Raw genomic sequence first — 20814 nt, 5'->3', positions numbered from 1 at the left:
AGTAGTAGAGATGCATTTCTGGAGGTAAAGACTGTGGCATAGCCCTTGTGCTCCGAGTAAGATTTCTCCTTTATAAAGCACACATACAGACTGTGAGTGCATAGGTTTATACTGCTGTATACACTGAATACATGGCTGTCTTTGATACTTTAGAAGTGCATTCTGAGGAAATGATTCCCCTTGCACAGAAAAATTAGAAAAAGAATGGGATTAGTGAAGTTAATAGTCAACTCTGTAATCTCTTCTTACTTTTTCTTCTGTTATTTAAAGTGGAAAAGCTCAGAAGTGGATTCTGAGGCCAGAAAATACAGGGCCATATATGGTTGGCTGCACATGTCTGACTCCAGTGAGGCTATTTATTATTATTTTTATTACTACAGCCACCATTATTTCTTAATGGAACATGATGGTAGGAAGGGTTTGCTCATTTATTCTTATAAATTCATATAAGTGAAAAGATGTTTTGAGTTTTCTACATGTTCTTCTACCTTGATCTTGTCTCGTCTATCTACACACAAACTTTTCCTTTGAAAGAAGTTTTATAGCACTCTATCTTCATTTCTCCTATCTTCCCTGAAGGGATTCGGTTCCTAAGGGTAGAAAAATACCAGCTACTCAATAAATGGCAATGATTTCTGTAAGCTACTTTTAACATTTGGTGCATGTGTGCATGCAAAATACACACACCCACAAAAGAAGTCACTCTGCCATCAATTTGTACGTTAATAAGTTGAACTATTTTTAAAAGAGAATTCCTAACAATGGTTACTTATGAATTATGACTGATTATTTATGTAGTCCACTTTGTTTAACTGGTGTCTATGTTCTTCAAGAGAACAATGCTGTACACAGCTGCTTTATTAATAATGTCACTGGCTCTTTGTTGCTATTTTTACTCCACCATCTTCCTGTTAGGCCATGTAAATAGAGATGCCTATAATTAGCAGACACAGCATTGTTTCACAAATCTTAGCTGTAACATTAATTTAGAAAGCTTATTACTTGTTTGGGAATAACTTTTATTTTGCTCTGTAGTTAGGACACACAGTCGTAAAGCCAGATACGATGCAATGTAAAAATCAAAGACATTATATTTGCTAAGAAAGGACACTGCTGCATTCTGCATCCATTTAAACACAGAATTTTTGTTTGCTGTGAGATAAAACCCTCTGGCTGCCAAAAGCTGTAACTCTTCCCCTTGCCTAACAAACAGAAGACATAAGAAAAAAACCCCTGCATTCAGATTTGTTTTTGTTTGCCTATTCAGAAGCTTATTGTACCTCTTGACTATTTCTACGTTGAGTCCCAAATATAAAAGTTCAACCCCAGGAACCATTATCCATGGTTTTAGGTGAAGATTAAGGATTTTACAAAAATCGATCCACATGTTGTAGGAGTACCTCACTGAAAAATCTTTTCCCTTCTCTGGCAAAATTGTTTTCTTTCCTGAATACATTTTGCATTAACAAGAACGAAAAGCATGCCTATAAATATTTAACATTTGCACAGGCTTTTCTGCAGGCATTTGTGTCAGAAAAGCCCATTTTGGCCAAGTGGGCAATGATATAAAGATTACAATATACCACATGCTTTGTGGAAAGAGATGACATCCTAGCATATGGACATCTTACCATCTTTGCAATGGTAAGATTCATCTTGTCTCTAAATAAGCTGCCATAATGCCTATTATTATCACTGTTAAAAACACCTCAGCCTCGCTTCTCATCTGAATTTGTTTGAGGTCAGTTTCTGATCACGTCCTTTTCTGAAAACTCCTGCCTGTCATTGATATATCAAAGGTAACTTTGTGCTAAGAGCTGTATTTAAAATTGTTGACAAAACACAACAGAACGAGAGATAATCATAAATACTAACATTGCTCCTGATAAAAAGCTATGCTGTTTTTTCCCCCACTCCTTTTTATCTTTCTCTTTTCTTTCATGGCAGTAGAAGAAAGCATTTATCTTGAACGAATCAGGATCAGGGCTAATCCAGAATTAAGTTTTTAATAGAGAACTATTTAAGTGTTACCACTGTCCCATAATTAATGCTTACCAAGAAGTTAAGGGTACAAAAGCAACTTTAAGATGAAGAATTCTGTGCAAGTGAAAGTATTAATGCCAAAGGAAGAAAAGTAATAGGATGAGCATGCAGAAAGACACTGCAGCTCAATCATACTTTTAGAGAAGTCCTTGTTACAGTGCTTCATACCTGAATTTTTAAGGTGCTGAAGAAAAAAGTCCACAAGCCTGAAGGACTTCCCACAGCCTGCCTACTCTCCATAATAAATACTCAAGTGGTGCATGCAGCAGAAGAGAACAAAGTAGAATGCTCCATGGGATACCCAACACTTCAAATTCAAACCACCAAAGTCATAAATTAAGTATACATGCCTGTCTGTGAGGCAGGGTATAATGCTCTCCAACTGCTTCAACGGGTCTTGTGTAAACATAGAACAGAACAACTGGCTCCAACTGTCAGCTTTCTAGTGCAAGGAAAAAGAAGTCTCTAATCAAGAAACAGTATTTCAGGGCCCGAAGACATCAGTTTATTCAGATTTAAATAAGTGAGCAGAAACTATTTAACATCCCTCAGATGCCTGCTCTGCTTTTCTGCCAGAGGTTGCTGCCCTGCAAGGATGACTGCATACAAAGCTGCTCTTGAATTACCACACTCCACTGCCCAGTGTATCCGAGGTAAACAAACCACTGGCCTGGGTTATCACCATATATTGAACTGTGAATGCACTGAACAGCAAGGCACAGAGACCTTTTCAGCTGTCTGCGTTTAAGAGCTACCAGCCTGAAATCAGACCTTCTGTGCTTGCCTCCTGTAGTAATACATAAACACAGAAAAAAATCTAGAAACAAGCAGGAACAAACTCTTCTTAGCTGCTGCTCTCACTGCATGCACTTAAGCTCTGCTGTCCCCACAACACAGCTGATAAGATTTTGGGTTTTCAAGCATACCCAATGTCATTTCTCCCTCTGAAGCTGATTTTCCAGTACAGTTCACAGATGTCAGAGCTGTTTCAGACTACAGAGATTACTACAGATTAGTGAATATCCCATGCCTGAAAAAGAAGTGTTAAAGCAATTACACTTCCTAGTGGAAAGGCAGTTCCCACATGTTCTCCTTCTAGCTCCTCTTTCCTCTGGGAGACAAGTGTGTTGTTACCCTGAAAACTGGTATCACCTCCAAATATATCATAGAATAATGAAATTGTGCTGGAAGGGACCATCAATGGTCATCTAGTCCAACCTCCCCTGCAGTAAAATCTTCAAATCAATCAGGTTGCTCAGAGCCCCATCTAATGTAATCTTGAATGTTTCCAGGGATGGGGCATCTACCACCTCTCCAGGCAAGCCCTTTACCAACCTCACCATAAAAAAAAAAAAATCTTACTTAGATCTATCCTGAATCTACCCTCTTTTACTTTAAAACCATTATCTCTTGTCCTATTGCAACAGGACCCTTACCTAACAAAGTATGCCCACAGGCCTAGCACAGGCTAGAATTTTGTCTTAAGATTCAGGCAAATATTCTCAGCATGAGATCAAAATATGGGTCTAAAAATATAAGCACTGCTTGCTCTCCATCCCATCTAACCTCCTGCCATCCCTCACATTACAGAAGGTGAGTCAGCAGATGAGGATACCAGCTCTGTCTTAGAGCATGGTCTCATGAAAAGAGGACAAGGCTACTACACCATTAACCATTGACAAATGAGCAAAGCAGATAAATTAGACAGCAGTCACCTCATCAGCCTTCAGCACCAAATCTACAACTGCTTACCAGTCAACTGCGTGTGCAGCACTCAAGTCACAGTTCAGTATGGTTTAAGGTGACGGGAACCGTGACCGAGTCAGTTGCTGGTTCAGTGAAGGCAGCTGTGACCTGACCCAGCAGGCAGCTGGCAGTACCAACATCTAAAAATGCAGTGACCAACTTTGTTGAAGGCTACCTGCATGTGAGCTGCAACTCTTTAGCAGCAAGTGATGCAGCACACACCCAGAAATTACAAGGAGGGGAGCTCTAGGTAAGGTAACAAAAGCCAAGGAGATGAATGTTACAGCTGAGGGCATGCTCTGTCCGAGCAGCTGGGTCCCTTCCCACCCAAGTGGTTCTTCTGAAAATCCCAAGCCTTTTCCTGTAGTTCCGTTTATATTACACAATCCACAATATACACAACCAACTAAGTTATATTTACTTGGCTAACTTCCACACCTCTTCCCTTTCTCTTTCTTCAGATTTGGATCACAGCTTGCTTCTGCCCAGTATTTTCTTTCCTAGAATAACAATAGGGCAGCTAGAATTAAGAAGTGTTACCAGTCTTTGTTCAAATACTCTTTGTTCAGTATTTCAGCTATTTACCTCCCGCTCAGAAGTTCCTGTTTTCCCACTGAGGGGGGAAGGGAAGGCCGTCTTTGCAGCTTTTTGTTTAAAAAGTCTGTGTTCAGTCAGAGATATTCAGTACATTTTTTCCCTCCAAAGCATGATACGACTAGTTTCAAATCAAAGAGGGAAAATTAAAATCAAAGAGGGAGAATTCTTTAGAGGACTCAAACAATCTGACTACAAAAGTAGTATTTTGCAGAAACCCCTTTCTTCAAGCAACCAACTATTCCTATATCAAAATCCTCAAATAAACACACAGTGAAAACTCAAGCTTGCTATCAAGAACTGCACTCGAACACAGAGGCATGTAACATAACCTCTTACTGCCAACAATATCACAGGTCTCAGCAAGTAAAACCAAGAAAGCAGAAAGGAATTAGGTCACTGAAAGACATCACTAGGTGGGAGCTTTGCTAGTCCACACAAAGGGAAAAGGAAGAACACAGCATGCACAGCAATTTGCCTTTGATGCAGGAGAAGGCATGTGTCATTTTGTAATCCAGTGATAAGGCAGGACAGCCATAGGACAGACTCATTTGTTGGACTGAAGAATTGATATTTGTTATGTTGAGTTGGTTTGACATCTAGGATTTAACAGTATCATGAAGTTACCACAATGTGGGTGTAACAAAATGACTAATGCAACACCGTGAAATAAAATACTTACTTGTACTGTGGGATACATGACTATAGGGAACTTTAAAGAAGTATGTAAATTAGATATTTGTTTTACAAAAAGGCATGCTTGAGGAATGGATCTGCACAGCTCCCGGTTTTATCGTTTATCAGCTACTCTGTTCAAGCCACAGAAACTGCATGTATGAAATGGGTAAACAAACTGGTAGCACATTGAGGGGAATCTTGGTAACAAGTAGGTTAACTGTGCTTTTAATTTTCCCCAAGTCACTTTCAGCACAGTAGGTCAACACAAAAATAAGAGGCAAAAAGTGTTAATTACAGTCGTCCTAATCTCAGTCTAATTTAACACCAAGCACTCCACCCACACAGGGGTAGTGGAGAGGAAAGGTCTTACGGGAGGTGATGTCTTTTATTAGTCTAATCCACAGAGTTGCAAATGAAACAAATGGGGAAAACGTCTGGGCATACACTTTTCTTCAGCACTGAACGGAAGGAACAACAGAGCCGCCCCTTTACCAAAGGCTCACAAGTGGATAGGAAATGACTATCGGAAAGGAGCTGCTGATCTTAAAGAGCCTGACGAACAATATAAGTGCCAATTAGCGTGCATAGCTTTCTCAGTAGGTAGGCTTTCATGTTCTTTTTATTTCATGTGCGGATATGTCAGGATGACCTAAGTCAATGGGAAATTTGCAACAGGTTTTATAGCATCAAAATCCAATCCATTATAACCTTCTCTTCACAACAATACTGTTTGTGTACATGAGATCTTAGTCTGATTTCACGCCTATCATCTCCTCTGGGCTCTATTTGCACCTCTTCTCAGGTTTATCTTCTGGTTTGTGTACACTGTCTATGTAAATCTTACACCATCAGTCAAAATCATGCATTCTTTTAAAATGCACTTCTCTACCTTTTTTTTTATTATTTTATTTAATGGAGACACAAACTGAAGAGGCATTTTGAAATAAAGCTTGGGTTTTAAAGCAAAAATTACTTCAGATGTGGGTTGGTTTGGGTTTGGTTTTTTTTTTTTTTGATGGTAGCATTCCACTGTTCAGCTTAATAAGAAAGTGAAAATTAGATGTAACCAGGCTTAAAGAATTCCATTTCATTTATTGCTATGTACTCTGTTTAATTTTAACTTCACTTTGTAAAGCACTCTTGGAGACCCCATCTCACCTTTAACACATTATCTCGACTTGCTTACTTCAGGCAAACATTTCCCAGATAGTCCTCTGTTACTGCATAAAGAGAATGTCAAATTCTTGTACAAGTGTCTGCTCACGTTTCATGATTGCTGAAGTCTAGAAAGAAACTGCAAGTTTGAACAAAATGTTTGGAAACTATTCTCCTAGCTAAGATTTCTACACTTTTTGCTGAGAAGACAAACAGCTTTTTATGTTACCAGTTGCATCTTCATTGCTTCATTTGGTATATTTAAAGAATTTTCCCCGTTTACAATTATTCCACTCTTGGTAAGTCCCATTATTAAATTACAGTTCTTTAGGCCTGTGTAATATATTCTAAACCGGTCTTATGCGTGTTCAGGTGAAGGTCATAATTCAAATAGAAAACACACCACAAGATAAGCCATCTCTTTAAATAGGTCATTACTTTCCTCTTGAACACTGCCTTTTAAAGTCAACTGTCATTAATGCAAGAATCTCCTCAAAACAGTAAAATAAGGATTGTGGTTTTCTGAAACTAAATATAGTAGTTTCTCAATGACAACTATCTTTCTGTCCAGCAGGAATTTTACATGGCATCCAGTCTCTGATATTAGCCAAACTCTTGTGTATTTAGAGAAGAACAGAAGAACACAAGTACTGTATTTAGTTGTACTGTGCTACAACTTAGTAATACCACAGGGAAGGAGAAATATTTTCATCGTGGAGGCCAACTGGCAATCCATCATAGTAAATAACTGTTGCAACAGTATCTCACAGTCCAATGAACAGGGTTTATACAAATGATGAAACTTCAAAATATAAATCCGAAATCCCAGAGATTCTGCTTTTCCATGTATATCAAACTTCTTTTATGGAACTTTTTGGCCTTTTTAAAAAAAATCTTTCATTGAGGTCATGACAAGGCTATGGTAGGTCTGACAAAAAAACAAGTCCATTCAACCTGCTCTATGCCTGTGGCTCTGGCAAAAGCATACCACCTGCTTCAATGCAAGAACAAAGCATATCACAATATTCACCCAAAAACCTCCTAAATCACTGTATTAACTATAATATTTCAAATATTCTTCTGAAACACTACAGTATTTTTCATAATTTTTTTCACCTACAGCTTTCTGAAACCATTAAAGATGGATATCTCATAATGAGCAGAGCCCGTTCTTTCAGTTGCCTCACACCGTCATCTCCAAAGACTCCATTTTGCCAAATTTTTATTCTTCTATGTTGATTATTTGTGTCAGTCTGGATGAAGATTTTGCAAAAACAGGCCGTGAGCAAGTTGCCCTGAGCTGCTGAGCAAGGAAGGCCTGAAGGAATGAAGGGACAAAAAACCCTCCACAACTAAAAGAGTTTGAAAGACAAGACTTACGACAAAGATGCAGAAGAGTGTACAGGAGAGAGACAAGCACAAACGTAGCTTGAAATACTTTCTGTTAAGTATGCAACAATGCTGGAAATAAAGTTCTTCACAAACCTTATTTCTGTCATTAGTTAAGTATACATTATGGTATAATCTGTATTTACATGAGCACATACTTTCACCCTCTCCAGACCACCACCTGCATGCAGCAACAGAACATAGAGCCTTCTTCAGAACTAATGCCTTCCACTATTTTGCCTTCTCCTTGTTTGCTTATGTAGCCTGCAGACTTGTTCCCAGCCTGTAACTCAGGGTTTTGTATCCATGTGGGCTGTTTGAAAATACTTTGTTATCTGAATTCTCTCACGGGTCATTGGTAAACTATTAAACACATCTCGGTGAGATAAGGAAGTATGGTATCCCAATTGTACAGACAGTGCACTAAAATTAAGGTCAAAATTCTTGCTTAATGTCACCAGACCACTTAACATGGCACTGCATTTTGCCTCTTTGGAACACAGCTCCTACTGACTTCAGCTACACCTGCAAATAATCATTTCTTTTGTATCTCAGACCCAAAGCTGCAGATCCTGAAAGCAAAGATAAAAGTGAGCACACTGAAATGCCAGGCTTACTTGCCTTATCTAGCATCCTATAGGAACACAGTAGTGCAAGCAGAAGACAAAAATCAGATTTCCCAAGGAAGCAATTAGCCAGAAGACCTTCCTTGCTTGCTGAATAAACCCTTTCCTTATTCATGGCATGCCTTCCTCCAGTGCTGTATGCACAATACCCCAGTAACTCCCAGAAAAGCTCTACTGCGCAATGACCATGACAGAAGTTTCTTGATAAAAATAATTTGATCACACAGGTTTTCACTAGATTCTGGTGTTTGCACATGATTCAATATCAAACCAACACTGCCGGGGGAACATCAGTTCTGATGCTTCTTAATTTCCAAGGCCTCCAGCTATCATACTTTTTTTTTTATGGTTTTTTTGTGTGCTTGTACACACACAAGCTCTTTGAAACAGCACGTGATGTTACTGGCAGCAAGGTACATCATGGTTTAGAAATTAAATAAAATACAAATCAAGGGAGATGCTGTCATTTTGGGGTGCTTTTTTTCCTCTCTAAGGATTGAATAAAAGCACCATGCTCCCCAGCATGCATCACAGTTGTGCTCTGACCCTGTAAAGGACAATTATCTATTTGTTTACGCTTTCCAATCTATAGCAGTAGCAGCAGGCATCCAACCACAGGTTCACCCTCCCCTCACCTGATCCTTTTCAGAGTCTGCCCTAGGGTGGCTGCCTCCAGTTAGAGACAACCAAAGCTGATTTTATCAGTTGAAGTGTCATTTTAAAGATACATTGCAGAGGATTTCCTTTTGTTGGAGGCTCTTTTTGCCTGTTCCCCTGCCTGTCAATGCTTAATTCCTGCCTGCAACACTCTCTGTGTCTCCATTTTTAAATTCCTCCTACAGTTGGTCATGCTCTGCTCAAAACTGCACTGCCACACTCAGCTATTAACTGCTGCAGGAGCTACAGCCTTGGGAACAGCACTACTGTTGAATGAAGAGAACAAATGCTAAAATACATATTAAAGGGACTCTTTCATGTTATCGCTATATACATACACAAAGGAAAAAAAAAGGAGCCCTGCTTGTGGCTGTACAGCCTACAGCTAAATAAATGGAGTCTTTGTGAGACAGTGTCACCTTTAATATATTTAAATCCAGGCCTGGACATAGCAGCCACATTTAAAGCTGATGATACAAACCAGTCTTGTTTTCAGATATGAAGCAGAGCTTCTTGACAGGTTTCCTGTCAAGCTGTGCACATCAGGCCATCAGCTAAACACAAGCAGCAATTACCCAAGTGTGATCAGAGAAGCCGCTTTCCCCATATGGCCTTTTCCCAGTCCTACCTAGCATTTTTCAATATATTTTACTCTTAGTAACTAAATTATGATATAACTAACAACATATTGCTGATTGTTACCTTGCTTAGCCCACCTCAGGTCTACAAAATCTGGTTTTAGTGCATGTGATATTGGACCAGAAACATCGTGACTCCCCAGAACAAACTGCTGGCACAGCATCCTTCTAATGATACAAATTTGTTGAATTTTGCTTTGAAGAATTTTGTCTCAGCTAATTTGTATTTGCATCACCATCTTCTGCAGACCCATACCTTGCAAAAGTGAACAGTGTAAACACTCGATATTGTGCTCTAACTTGGCAAAACCTCAGTCACACCCAGGATTGATCCAAGTCTGAGTAGCAAAGTGACCTGGCAAAGCCTGGGTTCAGTATTAATGAATTCTGAAGCAAGACCCCAGTCTTTTTCAATTCACTAACATAAGCGTAACACCACACTTTCCTTAGATCCAACCTAACTCCCATAGAAAGCTGTGACTTCATTTTTTCCTTACTCAGTCCCCCCTTCACTGGAGTTTTCCCAGTCTTACACCTGAGCTGCCCTTCAGAGGCAAGTGAAGGAGTGCCAGCAGCTTCCATGGAACAGGCTCAGGCCACATGAGCAGAACTACCTTGCCAAAGGTTTGATGGGTGTTAAAATCTATTCACTCTTTGACCCTAGAAAAGAGGGCTTGGTCCTCTCTGTGAGAACAGACTTTCTACTGCTTTTCTGGAATTGAAACAGGAGCCAGTGCGGAAATATCACACTGTTACAGTATGTACTTTATCCGAGAGAAAAGCCAAGCTAAAAAATACATACATATATATCTCTATATATGTAAAAGCAGGAACATTAGAAACTGACTCTATGGTCTTGCTATTATTCCCAGGAGAGAAGAGGAAAGATCAGCAAGCTGAACTACAAGGTATTCACCAAATCAGGGCAGTACATTGTAATTCCCACTGTGCTTACTATTCAGAGGGGCTAAGCGTCCCTACGAAAATTTTTCTGTGGGTTTGAGAATTCCATTTTTAAGAAGAATTCTTGAGCCACTGCTGCTCTAATCCTGCCTGCTGCTGCTACACAGTCAATGCAGGACATAGGACAGAGCAGATAAATCTGCAGGCTCCCCAGGTATGCAGCATCCCAGGGCAGGGAGTGAAAGGCATCTGCTCTTGCTGTGCAAGAAATATTTCATTAATGGTTAAGATTTGAAGTCAGAAACTTGGGGACTATTTAGGATTTTGTAAGAGTTCTGTGAGAGTCATAGTCAATTAACCTTTTTGTCTTCATCCTTCCTCTGCTCACGTTCTTACTATACTGCCAGCAAATGCATCTCTTCATCATACCTGGCATGGAAAATGTTTTTTTTACACAGGCACACACAACTTTAAAATCCTCTGATTTGAGGTCTTAACAGCGTGTAATAAATCATTACAAGGAGAAGGCTGGAATCCCAATGTAGAAAGAGGAAAAAACCGATGTACATGAGGGAGGAAAAAACTCAACAAACCAGAAATCACAGAGAAAAAGGACACAGCCAAGCCCAGGATTTGCGTTCATCTTAGACAAAATGCAGCATTAAGTATCTCCATTGTTTGCTGTATCTGACAATACGACTGCCTTCACAAGCAACTCAGTTCCCATAGTACAATTACACAGTGATATGGGACTTCAGTAGGAGGAAGCAAACAACCACGAAACCAACACAAAAAAAACAACCGAAGCAAACAAACCAACCACCAAACATATTCCACAGTTTCCATTATGATTTATATTGAATCAGCTGGCATAGCTAGGAAAAGGACGTTTTCAGGGATGCATTCCTATCTCTTTCCAACTATATCCTCAACCGCTGTCCTCAGGCTATGATGGTTTTACTCTCAGCACCCATCCTCATGAGTCACACACCCAGCCACAGCATCATGCTAGAGCTAAGCACCAAGGAAGTTGTACCTATTCCATTAAGAATAATGGGAGGACTGCACATTTCACCAACATACAGACACATGCTACTGGAGGCTAAAAATATTATTTAAAACTAGCTATGGGTTACATAAGAATTTTTGTAGGTATAAAAGAAAGAAATTGTTTTCTAGGGTTTAGGAGGGGTGAGGCAGAAGAAATTATATTCACTACCCACCTAAGAACAAAGCTGATGTTTAAATATGTCTTTAAAGCATTCTTCTCATGAAGAGATAATGACTTTTCATACATATTCCACCTTAACCTTGAGGTATTGAGAATATTTTACATTTTTGACCTTTTGTAAAATATTTGCGTTTAGTTTGAGAGGCATTTTCACTCTCTTAGAACGTCAGCCCTAATACTTTTTCTGTCTGCACTTGGAGCATATTGCAGCCAACACTTCCCAAAGCTTCTGTTTTCCTGTGTCCTCTAAACAGTTCTCTCTTCCCAAGGAAACACCCTGATCTTGTCCAGGAAACTGAAGACCTTTAAGGAAACAGAATTTTAAATAACAATATAATCCCAGGGGAAGATGAAAATCATATAGATGCGTGTATCCACTACAAGAAGGACAGTTACACTAAGAACAGCATCTAAAAAAGGGAGCAGAGAAACTTGACTTCAATGAGAGTTTTGTCTGCTCAAAAAAAAGGAGAGAGCTTAGGCTTTCTATTATGTGTTTTTTTTTCATTCATGCCCAGGAAGATGAAGCTACTGTATGAAGTGACTGACTAGTACAGGATACTTCTTTTCACTCAGTAATTCAAAGTGAATCATTTTAAGATCATGCTTACACACATCTCCTCTAGGCAAAGCACTCGTTTAACACATCAGAAGGTGCCTCAGTGTTGTCAACTTCATGAAAGAAGACATGCCACAACTGGAGTAAAAATCACATTGTAAGAAGGAAAAAAAACATCTCTACAGTTCCTGTTAGAAGAAGTCTTGCTGCTACTCAGGTGAGAAAAGGGGCTTTATGAAACTGCCTCTGTGTTTCTGAGGGCTATTCCAGAAGTACAGGTGCAGGAGGAGCGTGGGATCCATACACAAAACTCTGACCTGCAGTCAGAGAGGGCATAAGACTAAAACAAAAAGCTAAATGCAAAGAGAGATTTAAAAAATTAAATACAATTTTTGTCTTTTAGCTTTGTCACAAGTAGATGGTCCCACTGTATTATTTCTGGTTTTCTTAACATATATAGGATTTTATTGCTAACTTAATTCAAAACCTGAGTATCTGTAGATTTTGATGTATCTCTCTTGGGGGGAAAGCCTATTGAAAAAACATTTGGACATGTTCAGTTGTTCTGGCTTTGGTAACCTCAATATCTTAAATCTGCTGTAATTTTTAACATCTATTTGCTATTTTTCAGGCTCACCACACTACCAGACTAAACAAATTCAACAATACTTCTTTTCTCAATTAAGCCTTCAAAGGTCTCACATTAGAAGAATAATTAAATAATGACCAAAATTATTTTTATTGTCCATAAATGTAATTTCAAACTCTAATTTTATGTGGTACCAATAATGTAAATAACCTCCTCTCAGGCTCCTATTTCAAAAACATATCTTATTCTGGGCATTTCACTCAGAGTAATCCACATGCACAAAGAAATGCAACTGCAATTACAATTTACTAAAATTTACACCATCACGAGCTTTTACTTGCAGCAGCAGCATAACTTTCCAAGCTATGTAGTATATGTTTTTGTTAAAGATAAATAGCTATCACAAGCCTTAAAATTAGTACAGAAAGTTTTATGAGAGGCTGTATCTAGCAACATACTGATGTGAGGCAACGATCTGAAGTAATCAATGCCATTCTGCTAGAAAGTAAATATTTTTATAACTACCTCCATAGCAACCACAAAATTCTCCACTTCTGCAAAGTGATCCATAATGCTTGACTTCAGAAGCTGATTTAAAGCTCTGAGAAGGTATCACTAGCCACCATTTATCTTGGCCATAAAATTCCGAGAAAGACAAATATATAGTCTTTCTGGGCCATCATCGTCCAGAAAAAAAAACACTCAGAAGACACCTCTGGAAATTGCTACACTTGCTTCTTTTGAAAATATAAATCCTCCAGAGTGTGTGTCTGTATGTGCACACTATAGGAATAAGTATCAATTATCTTCTATAGGATATATTTTTACTCCAGTGTCAACTCAGGTGACCAACATCTGAATTAAAGACTTCATATAGCGTTGTTTATGTCTCACATACTACTTTTCACCAACAGACCTCAGTGTGCCTTACAATGATTTGTACCCATATTCTATGAACAGAGAAGTCATTCTGAGAAGACACAGATTAATTCATTGTCAGTAGTCACTGGATAACTAAGGCCAGTAAATCTATATCTCCTAAGGCAGAAGCCCTTGACCTGTTCTGCAAGAATCATTACTTCTTTATATAAGTAATTTCGATAAGTTTCCACATACCAAAGCTGTCTTATATGCCAGTTCCCAAAAGCCTCTCTCAGAAACCCAGTGGCATTTTCTATTTTGCTCTTTGGACTGAAATAAACTGACCCCAGTTGTTCCCCAGTAAGTGGCAGGAAACCTCGCATGCTCTCTGGTCACAGAGGCAAATGTAGAAGGCAATGGAAATCTGTCAGCATCAGGTAATTTAGCCTGCACTTCAGGCTGCAGTTCTGTGTTCATTCATACTAGACGCGTGCAGCGCTAAACCAAATGGCATTACAAAATGAGGCTGAACCAGGTTTGGGTACGTGACTCCATTACTCCTGAATATGCACAGTCAACCTCATTGCAGACTTAAAGGCTTTAAAGCAGCTACATAAAGGACAGAAAATACCTGATCCATTATAAAACCCATCTTTATAAAGCTAACTCATTTTGAACAAATTGGAAACAGCAGACTGAGTTAATAGCAGACCAGTGTTTTGTAGCACTGAAAAAAATCTTTTAAAAGGAGATGTTAAGCTGAATTTTCTGTGCCGCTAAAGTACAGTCTTGGCACAGAAGAAGGCTGGTTACGAGCACGCATAGAAAACCATGAAGCAGTTAATTCATCTTCACAGCACCCAAATTAGGGAGATAAAAGCAAAACCTGATCGAGGTCCTTGATGTAAGGGACTAAAAGGTTTAGTTTATGTGGTAACTTTGTGTTTTTCCATTCTCTTTGGTTGAAGAGTAACACAGATTTGCCCTTTGCCTATACGGAGAAGAGAGCTCCAGTTTCAAAGCCGCGTTCCCTGTGGTCGCATGCACGTTGCTGACTGACAGCATGAATAATCAAGGATTTATGCAGCCCCACAGTGCAAACTCTCGGAACACTCGGTGGTGTTGTCTAACGACCCTAGCTCAGCCTTAACATCGTATCCCAATGAACACGGAGCCTGTCAGGTGAGTAGCTGCAGTGATAACTACTAAAAACAGTCCTCCTCCCTGTCCATCTCACAGGTTTCTCCATAGCAGGAGCAGCAGAAGCAAAGGTATGCTCTTAACCACAGCTGCCACAATTCAGAGCTTGATGCTTACACTGAAAGTGGCCTGTTAGGCTGCAAACCTCCAAGACTGAAATACAGACACATAATTCAGACACCAGTCACAGGTTTGCAAATCCTTAGCAGAAGGATCATGCTGTGAGCAGAGGGATCAGTACTGAGGGTCAGAAATATCCTGAATGGCCAATCAGTGCAGGCAAGCCGCCACTTACATCCATATAGGATGATCAGAAAAGGCAGGAAGGGGCTGGAGAACAGGTCTTATGAGGAGTGGCTGAGAGAGCTGGGGTTGTTCAGCCTGGAGAAGAGGAGGCTGAGGGGAGACCTCATTGCTCTCTACAACTACCTGAAAGGAGGTTGTAGAGAGGAGGGTGCTGGCCTCTTGTCCCAAGTGACAGGGGACAGGACAAGAGGGAATGGCCTCAAGCTCCGCCAGGGGAGGTTTAAGCTGGACATTAGGAAAAAATTTTTCACAGAAAGGGTCATTGGGCACTGGAACAGGCTGCCCAGGGAGGTGCTTGAGTCACCATCCCTGGAGGTGTTTAAGGCACGGGTGGATGAGGTGCTGAGGGGCATGGTTTACTGATTGATAGGAATGGTTGGACTCGATGATCCGGTGGGTCTCTTCCAACCTGGTTATTCTATGATTCTATGATTTAGGGCACACAGCTCCATTTCCACTGAATATACACAGTCAATTTTGAAATAGTGATCTCGTGTAAAGCTAGTCATGCTCTCTGAAAACACATTTTCTGTCACCAAAAAAAAAAGAAAACACAGAACTAGTTGGAAAGGTCTGACCAAAACCAATGACAAACACACACACACACATATATATATTTAAAGAACAGCTACTCTACCAGCTTGAAAACGAGTGCAGTTAAGAACCAGAAGTATTTCCTCAAAGACACTGCTAGTACTCTACTTCTGTTGGGCTTGCCTTATTGCTTTCAGCTTCGTATTAAACATTGTCCTCCGTTCTCTCAAATACATCATCACAAACCAGTGTAAGTTCATCTACATTAGAGACTTCTGTTCGGTCCTTTGAGTTGGCCAAGAACTGCAAATCTTCACACTGTTGATCAATAAAAATACATATATATGGAAGCCTGTAGTGCAGATGTATCTCCACGATAGCCTTCAAAGTCAGGTAGCATTGAGGTTCTTTCTGAAACTGGTAAATGTGTTCTCAAGTGCTTGTGAAACTTAAAGCAAAGCTGACTCTAAATGTCAATATTAATGGACTCTAGCATCTCAAACCGGTGTCTGAAGAATGATTTTATAATTATTGTAGGAATCAGAAAACAAAGTCCTACTAAAAACCATCAGTGCCCTGTTTAAAAAGGTAAGCTACACAAATATCATCACCTGTCAACACAACTAGAAAGCACACTTCCAACAAAGAGTCAGCAAGAGCCTGACCATGCCCCGTGGCCATGTAGCTCAATGCAAGTGCAGCTAATGCGGTATTCAAAGCCAGGCTGAATATACAACATTCCAGCAGGGCTTGGGAAATGCCTTGGGCACCTCTCTAACAGTGAGATCACTCTTCAAACAAAGTACAAGAAAGGTTCATAATTCTGTAGTAATTAGTAACTGAAAAAGACTGGAAAGGAAAGCAGCTTTTCTTTCAAAATCTGACTTCTTTATTCACAGATCTACCTGACAGTGAAGCATGCCCTGTATTTAACAACTCAATCAAGGCTACGATCACCTATCTACTAAAGATCACCAGAACTACCAACTATGCTGGCATATAAGGTACCAGCTTGTAGTGGGCTCTGACTTTACACCCTCACCACTATTCGCCCACATCATCAGCCAACCCAATGGCACTGTTCCTGCCAGAAGTCACAGAATCATAGAATGGTTTGAGTCAGAAGGGACCTTAAAGACCATCCAGTTCCAAACACCCTGCCATGAAGGGGGATGCTTTCCACTAGATCAGGTTGCTCAAAGCCTCATCCAACCTGGCCTTGAACACTTCCAGGGATGCTGCATTCATGACTTCCCTGGGCAGCCTGTTCCAGTGCCTCACCACCCTCACAGTAAAAAATTTCTTCCTAATATCTAATTTAAATCTCCCTCTTTCAGCTTAAAACTGTTACCCCTTGTCCTGTCACTGCACTCCCTGATAAAAAGACCCTCCCAAGCTTTCCTGTAGGTCTCCCTTTAAGTACTGGAAGGCTGCTCTAAGATTTCCCTGGAGCGTTCTCTTCTCAAACCTGCACAACCCCAACTCTCTCAGCCTGTCCTCATACGGGAGGTGCCCCAGCCCTCTGATCATCTCCATGGCCCTCCTCTAGACTCACTCTAAGAGATCCATGTCCTTCCTTTCTTGAGGACTCCAGAACACAATGCAGTACTTCAGGTGAGGTGTCACGAGAGCAAAGTAGAGGGGTAAGAATCACGTCCCTCAACCTGCTGTCACACTTCTGATGCAGCCCAGGATACATTTAGCCTTCTGGGCTGCAAGTACACATTGCCAGCTCATGTAAGCCTCAAGCTTCACTTGGTTATTTTCACTTTGAAGTTAGCAAAACCAACAGTCATTCCACTGCTTTGGTGAAGCACAATGTTTTCAAGCCTTGAAAATTAATCTAGTCAGATAAGTTAATCCTTACAGCACCACCAAAGCAAAAAGCAAAACCAAAGGAACTTAAGAGCTGGTTGCCCCTACTTAACTACAGTGTAGATGAGCACACTTAAACATGCTGTTTTGAAGTGTAGATGAGCACACTTAAACACACTATTTTGAAGTGTAGATGGTGAGTTTCTATTGCTCAACATCCCAGTGTTGCGTGTTCACTGCTCGCACTGAGACTGAAGCTCAGACCGCCTCACCCTCTAGACATTTGTTTACACCTTATCAAATACCTGCAAAAAATAAGAACACTACCAAACCCCAGAGATGTTAGCTCATACCCTGCTCTGCACAATGTAGCTACTAGCTAGAAGCATAAGGAAATGACTTAATTTACCTACAAAATAAAGACAAGCTGCCTAATTAACTGTCATGTTATCATCATTTGTGCACTATAAAATACAATGGCTTTAAATTGGAAGGGGGAAGATGTGGATTAGACATTAGAAAGAAATTCTTCACTATGAGCGTAGTGAGGCACTGGCACAGGTTGCCCAGGGAAGCTGTGGCTGCCCCATCCCTGGAGGTGTTCAAGGCCAGGTTGGATGGGGCCTTGAGCCACCTGGTGTGGTGGGAGATGTCCCTGCCCAGGGCAGGGGGGTTGGAACTGGATGGTCTTTAAGGTCCCTTCCAACCCAAACCATTCTTGTTTGATAGGAACGGTTGGACTCGATGATCCAGTGGGTCTCTTCCAACCTGATGATTCTATGATTCCATCTATGATTCTATGATAAACCTATAGTACCACTGTAGTTAAAGAAATGCCTCCAAAAATCAGTCCCTGATGTGCCAAAACTCATTATTCTGCTATGAGAGCTGATGATGCTGCAAATCCCACGGGAGAACTGAAAGAACCATGTGTGCCCTGTATCACTTTGGCACGTGTGGATAGTTTCCAAGGCGGAGCTGCTCTTGTTTCCAAGCCATCCTTTCCTGCTGCTTCACCTGCCGGTACGGACCCATGGAAGCCACACAAGGTGATCAACTGAGTGATATGAGCAAATAAACTCTCTAAGACTCGTTTCAGAAAGCGAGCATCATTTATGAGGCCTGGGCAACACAAGGGAGCAATCTCCATCAATCACACGCAGCGAGACCAGAGCTGGGTACAGAATATATTTCCCACTCACGTGGATGTGTATCATAGAATCATAGAATAAACAGGTTGGAAGAGACCCACCGGATCATCGAGTCCAACCATTCCTATCAATCACTAAACCATGCCCCTTAGCACCTCGTCCACCTGTGCCTTAAACACCTCCAGGGAAGGTGACTCAACCACCTCCCTGGGCAGCCTGTTCCAGTGCCCAATGACCCTTTCTGTGAAGAATTTTTTCCTAATGTCCAGCTTAAACCTCCCCTGGTGGAGCTTGAGGCCATTCCCTCTTGTCCTGTCCCCTGTCACTTGGGACAAGAGGCCAGCACCCTCCTCTCTACAACCTCCTTTCAGGTAGTTGTAGAGAGCAATGAGGTCTCCCCTCAGCCTCCTCCAGGCTAAACAACCCCAGCTCTCTCAGCCGCTCCTCATAAGGCCTGTTCTCCAGCCCCTTCACCAGCTTTGTTACTCTTCTCTGGACTCGCTCCAGAGCCTCAACATCCTTCTTGTGGTGAGGGGCCCAGAACTGAACACAGTATTCGAGGAGCGGTCTCACCAGTGCCAAGTGCAGAGGGAGAATAACCTCCCTGGACCTGCTGGTCACGCCGTTTCTGATACAAGCCAAGATACCATTGGCCTTATAGAATGCCCCAGAGATCTTACACACATTCTGTTACTTTCCAAGGTCTAATTTTAATGTTATTATGAACTTCACAACAGGCAAATCTCTTGCTAGTTTGGAGCTGGCTCCAGCTCTGCCTGACCGTGCGTTTGAGGTAGAGAACGGCTGCAAACTGAGGTGCTTACAGAGAAAACCAGAGAAGTTCAGCACAGATCACACTTCACACAAGACGCTATCAACTCCAAAGAACGAACAGTGTCTGGAAAAGGCACCGTTTAAAAGAAAACGCGCTCTCAGAAGGACATTCTGTAAATACAAGTAGTCAGATGAAGCTTTACATCAGCTCTAATCCAACCCCCCCCCGCCCCTCCTCGCCCCCCCAGCCCGTCGCTTTCCCGCGGTCACTCACGATCTCGGTCACCATGAGGAGCCCGGGCAGGGTCCTCAGGAACTCCCTGTCGTAGGCGAGGGTGCTGGAGCTGCTCGAGAGGTTGGCGGTGAAGGAGCTGCTGGTGGTGGTGACCGTGTGGGAGCGCGGGCGCGGCGGCTGCTCCGGGGGCTGCCCCGGCGGCTCCATCGCGGGGCTGCCCCGCGCTACCGGCCCGCGCCGAGCCCGCCAGGGGCAGGGGGAGGGCGGGGAGAGCCGGGGGAGACGGGGCTCTGGGTGGTCCCGGCGGAGAGAGGCGGCTCCGGGGCCGTGCCGCCCGCCCGGAATCCCGGCAGCCCTCCCTCAGCTGCTCCCGGGGTGGGAACGGGGCAAAGAGCCCTCCCAAAGCTGCTTCTAGGGTGGGACTGGGGCAAACAGCCCTCCCTCAGCTGCCCCTGGAGTGGGATTGGGGCAAAGAGCCCTCCCTCAGGTGCCTCTGGGGGTGGGATTGGGGCAAACAGCCCTCCCGAAGCTGCTTCTAGGGTGGGACAGGGGCAAACAGCCCCCCCCTCAGCTGCCCCTGACGTGGGATTGGGGCAAACAGCCCTCCCTCAGGTGCCTCTGGGGGTGGGATTGGGGCAAACAGCCCTCCCTCAGGTGCCTCTGGGGGTGGGATTGGGGCAAACAGCTCTCCCTCAGGTGTCCCCGGGGTGGGATTGGGGCAAACAGCCCTCCCTCAGGTGTCCCCGGGGTGGGATTGGGGCAAACAGCCCTCCCTCAGGTGCCCCCAGGGTGGGATTGGGGCAAACAGCCCTCCCTCAGGTGCCCCTGGGGTGGGATTGGGGCAAACAGCCCTCCTGCAGCTGCCCCCACGCTGGGACTGTGGTACCCAGCCCTCCCGCAACTGCCCCCCGGGGTGGGATTGGGAGCAGGGCACCCAGCCCTCCAACAGCCGTCCCTGACGTGTGAGTGGAATTGGAGCGCCCAGCCCTCCTGCAGCTCCCCCTGTGTGGAAAAAACCCACAGGGAACTGTAGAATTGTTTGGTTGGAAAAGACCTTTGGGATCATTGAGCTGAACTGTACCTGTCCACTGCTCAACCATATTTCTGAGCACCTCATCTACCTGTCTTTT

At 42.3% G+C, this 20814-nt stretch overlaps 1 protein-coding gene across 1 annotated transcript in view; it reads right to left on the bottom strand.

Annotated features, from left to right (window-relative positions):
- Positions 1 to 19923, bottom strand: part of CMTM8 (CKLF like MARVEL transmembrane domain containing 8) — a 40780-nt gene extending 20857 nt beyond the window's left edge. Inside the window, exon 1 of the mRNA XM_069860157.1 lies at positions 19724 to 19923. Coding sequence (XP_069716258.1) covers positions 19724 to 19891 — 168 coding nt within the window. The 5' untranslated portion in view covers positions 19892 to 19923. The remainder of the gene's footprint in view (positions 1 to 19723) is intronic.
- Between the last annotated feature and the right edge of the window lie 891 nt (positions 19924 to 20814).

This window comes from Phaenicophaeus curvirostris, chromosome 6 (genome assembly GCF_032191515.1).
Source record: "Phaenicophaeus curvirostris isolate KB17595 chromosome 6, BPBGC_Pcur_1.0, whole genome shotgun sequence".
NCBI lineage: Eukaryota > Metazoa > Chordata > Aves > Cuculiformes > Cuculidae > Phaenicophaeus > Phaenicophaeus curvirostris.
This window is presented reverse-complemented; position numbering and strand designations above follow the sequence as displayed.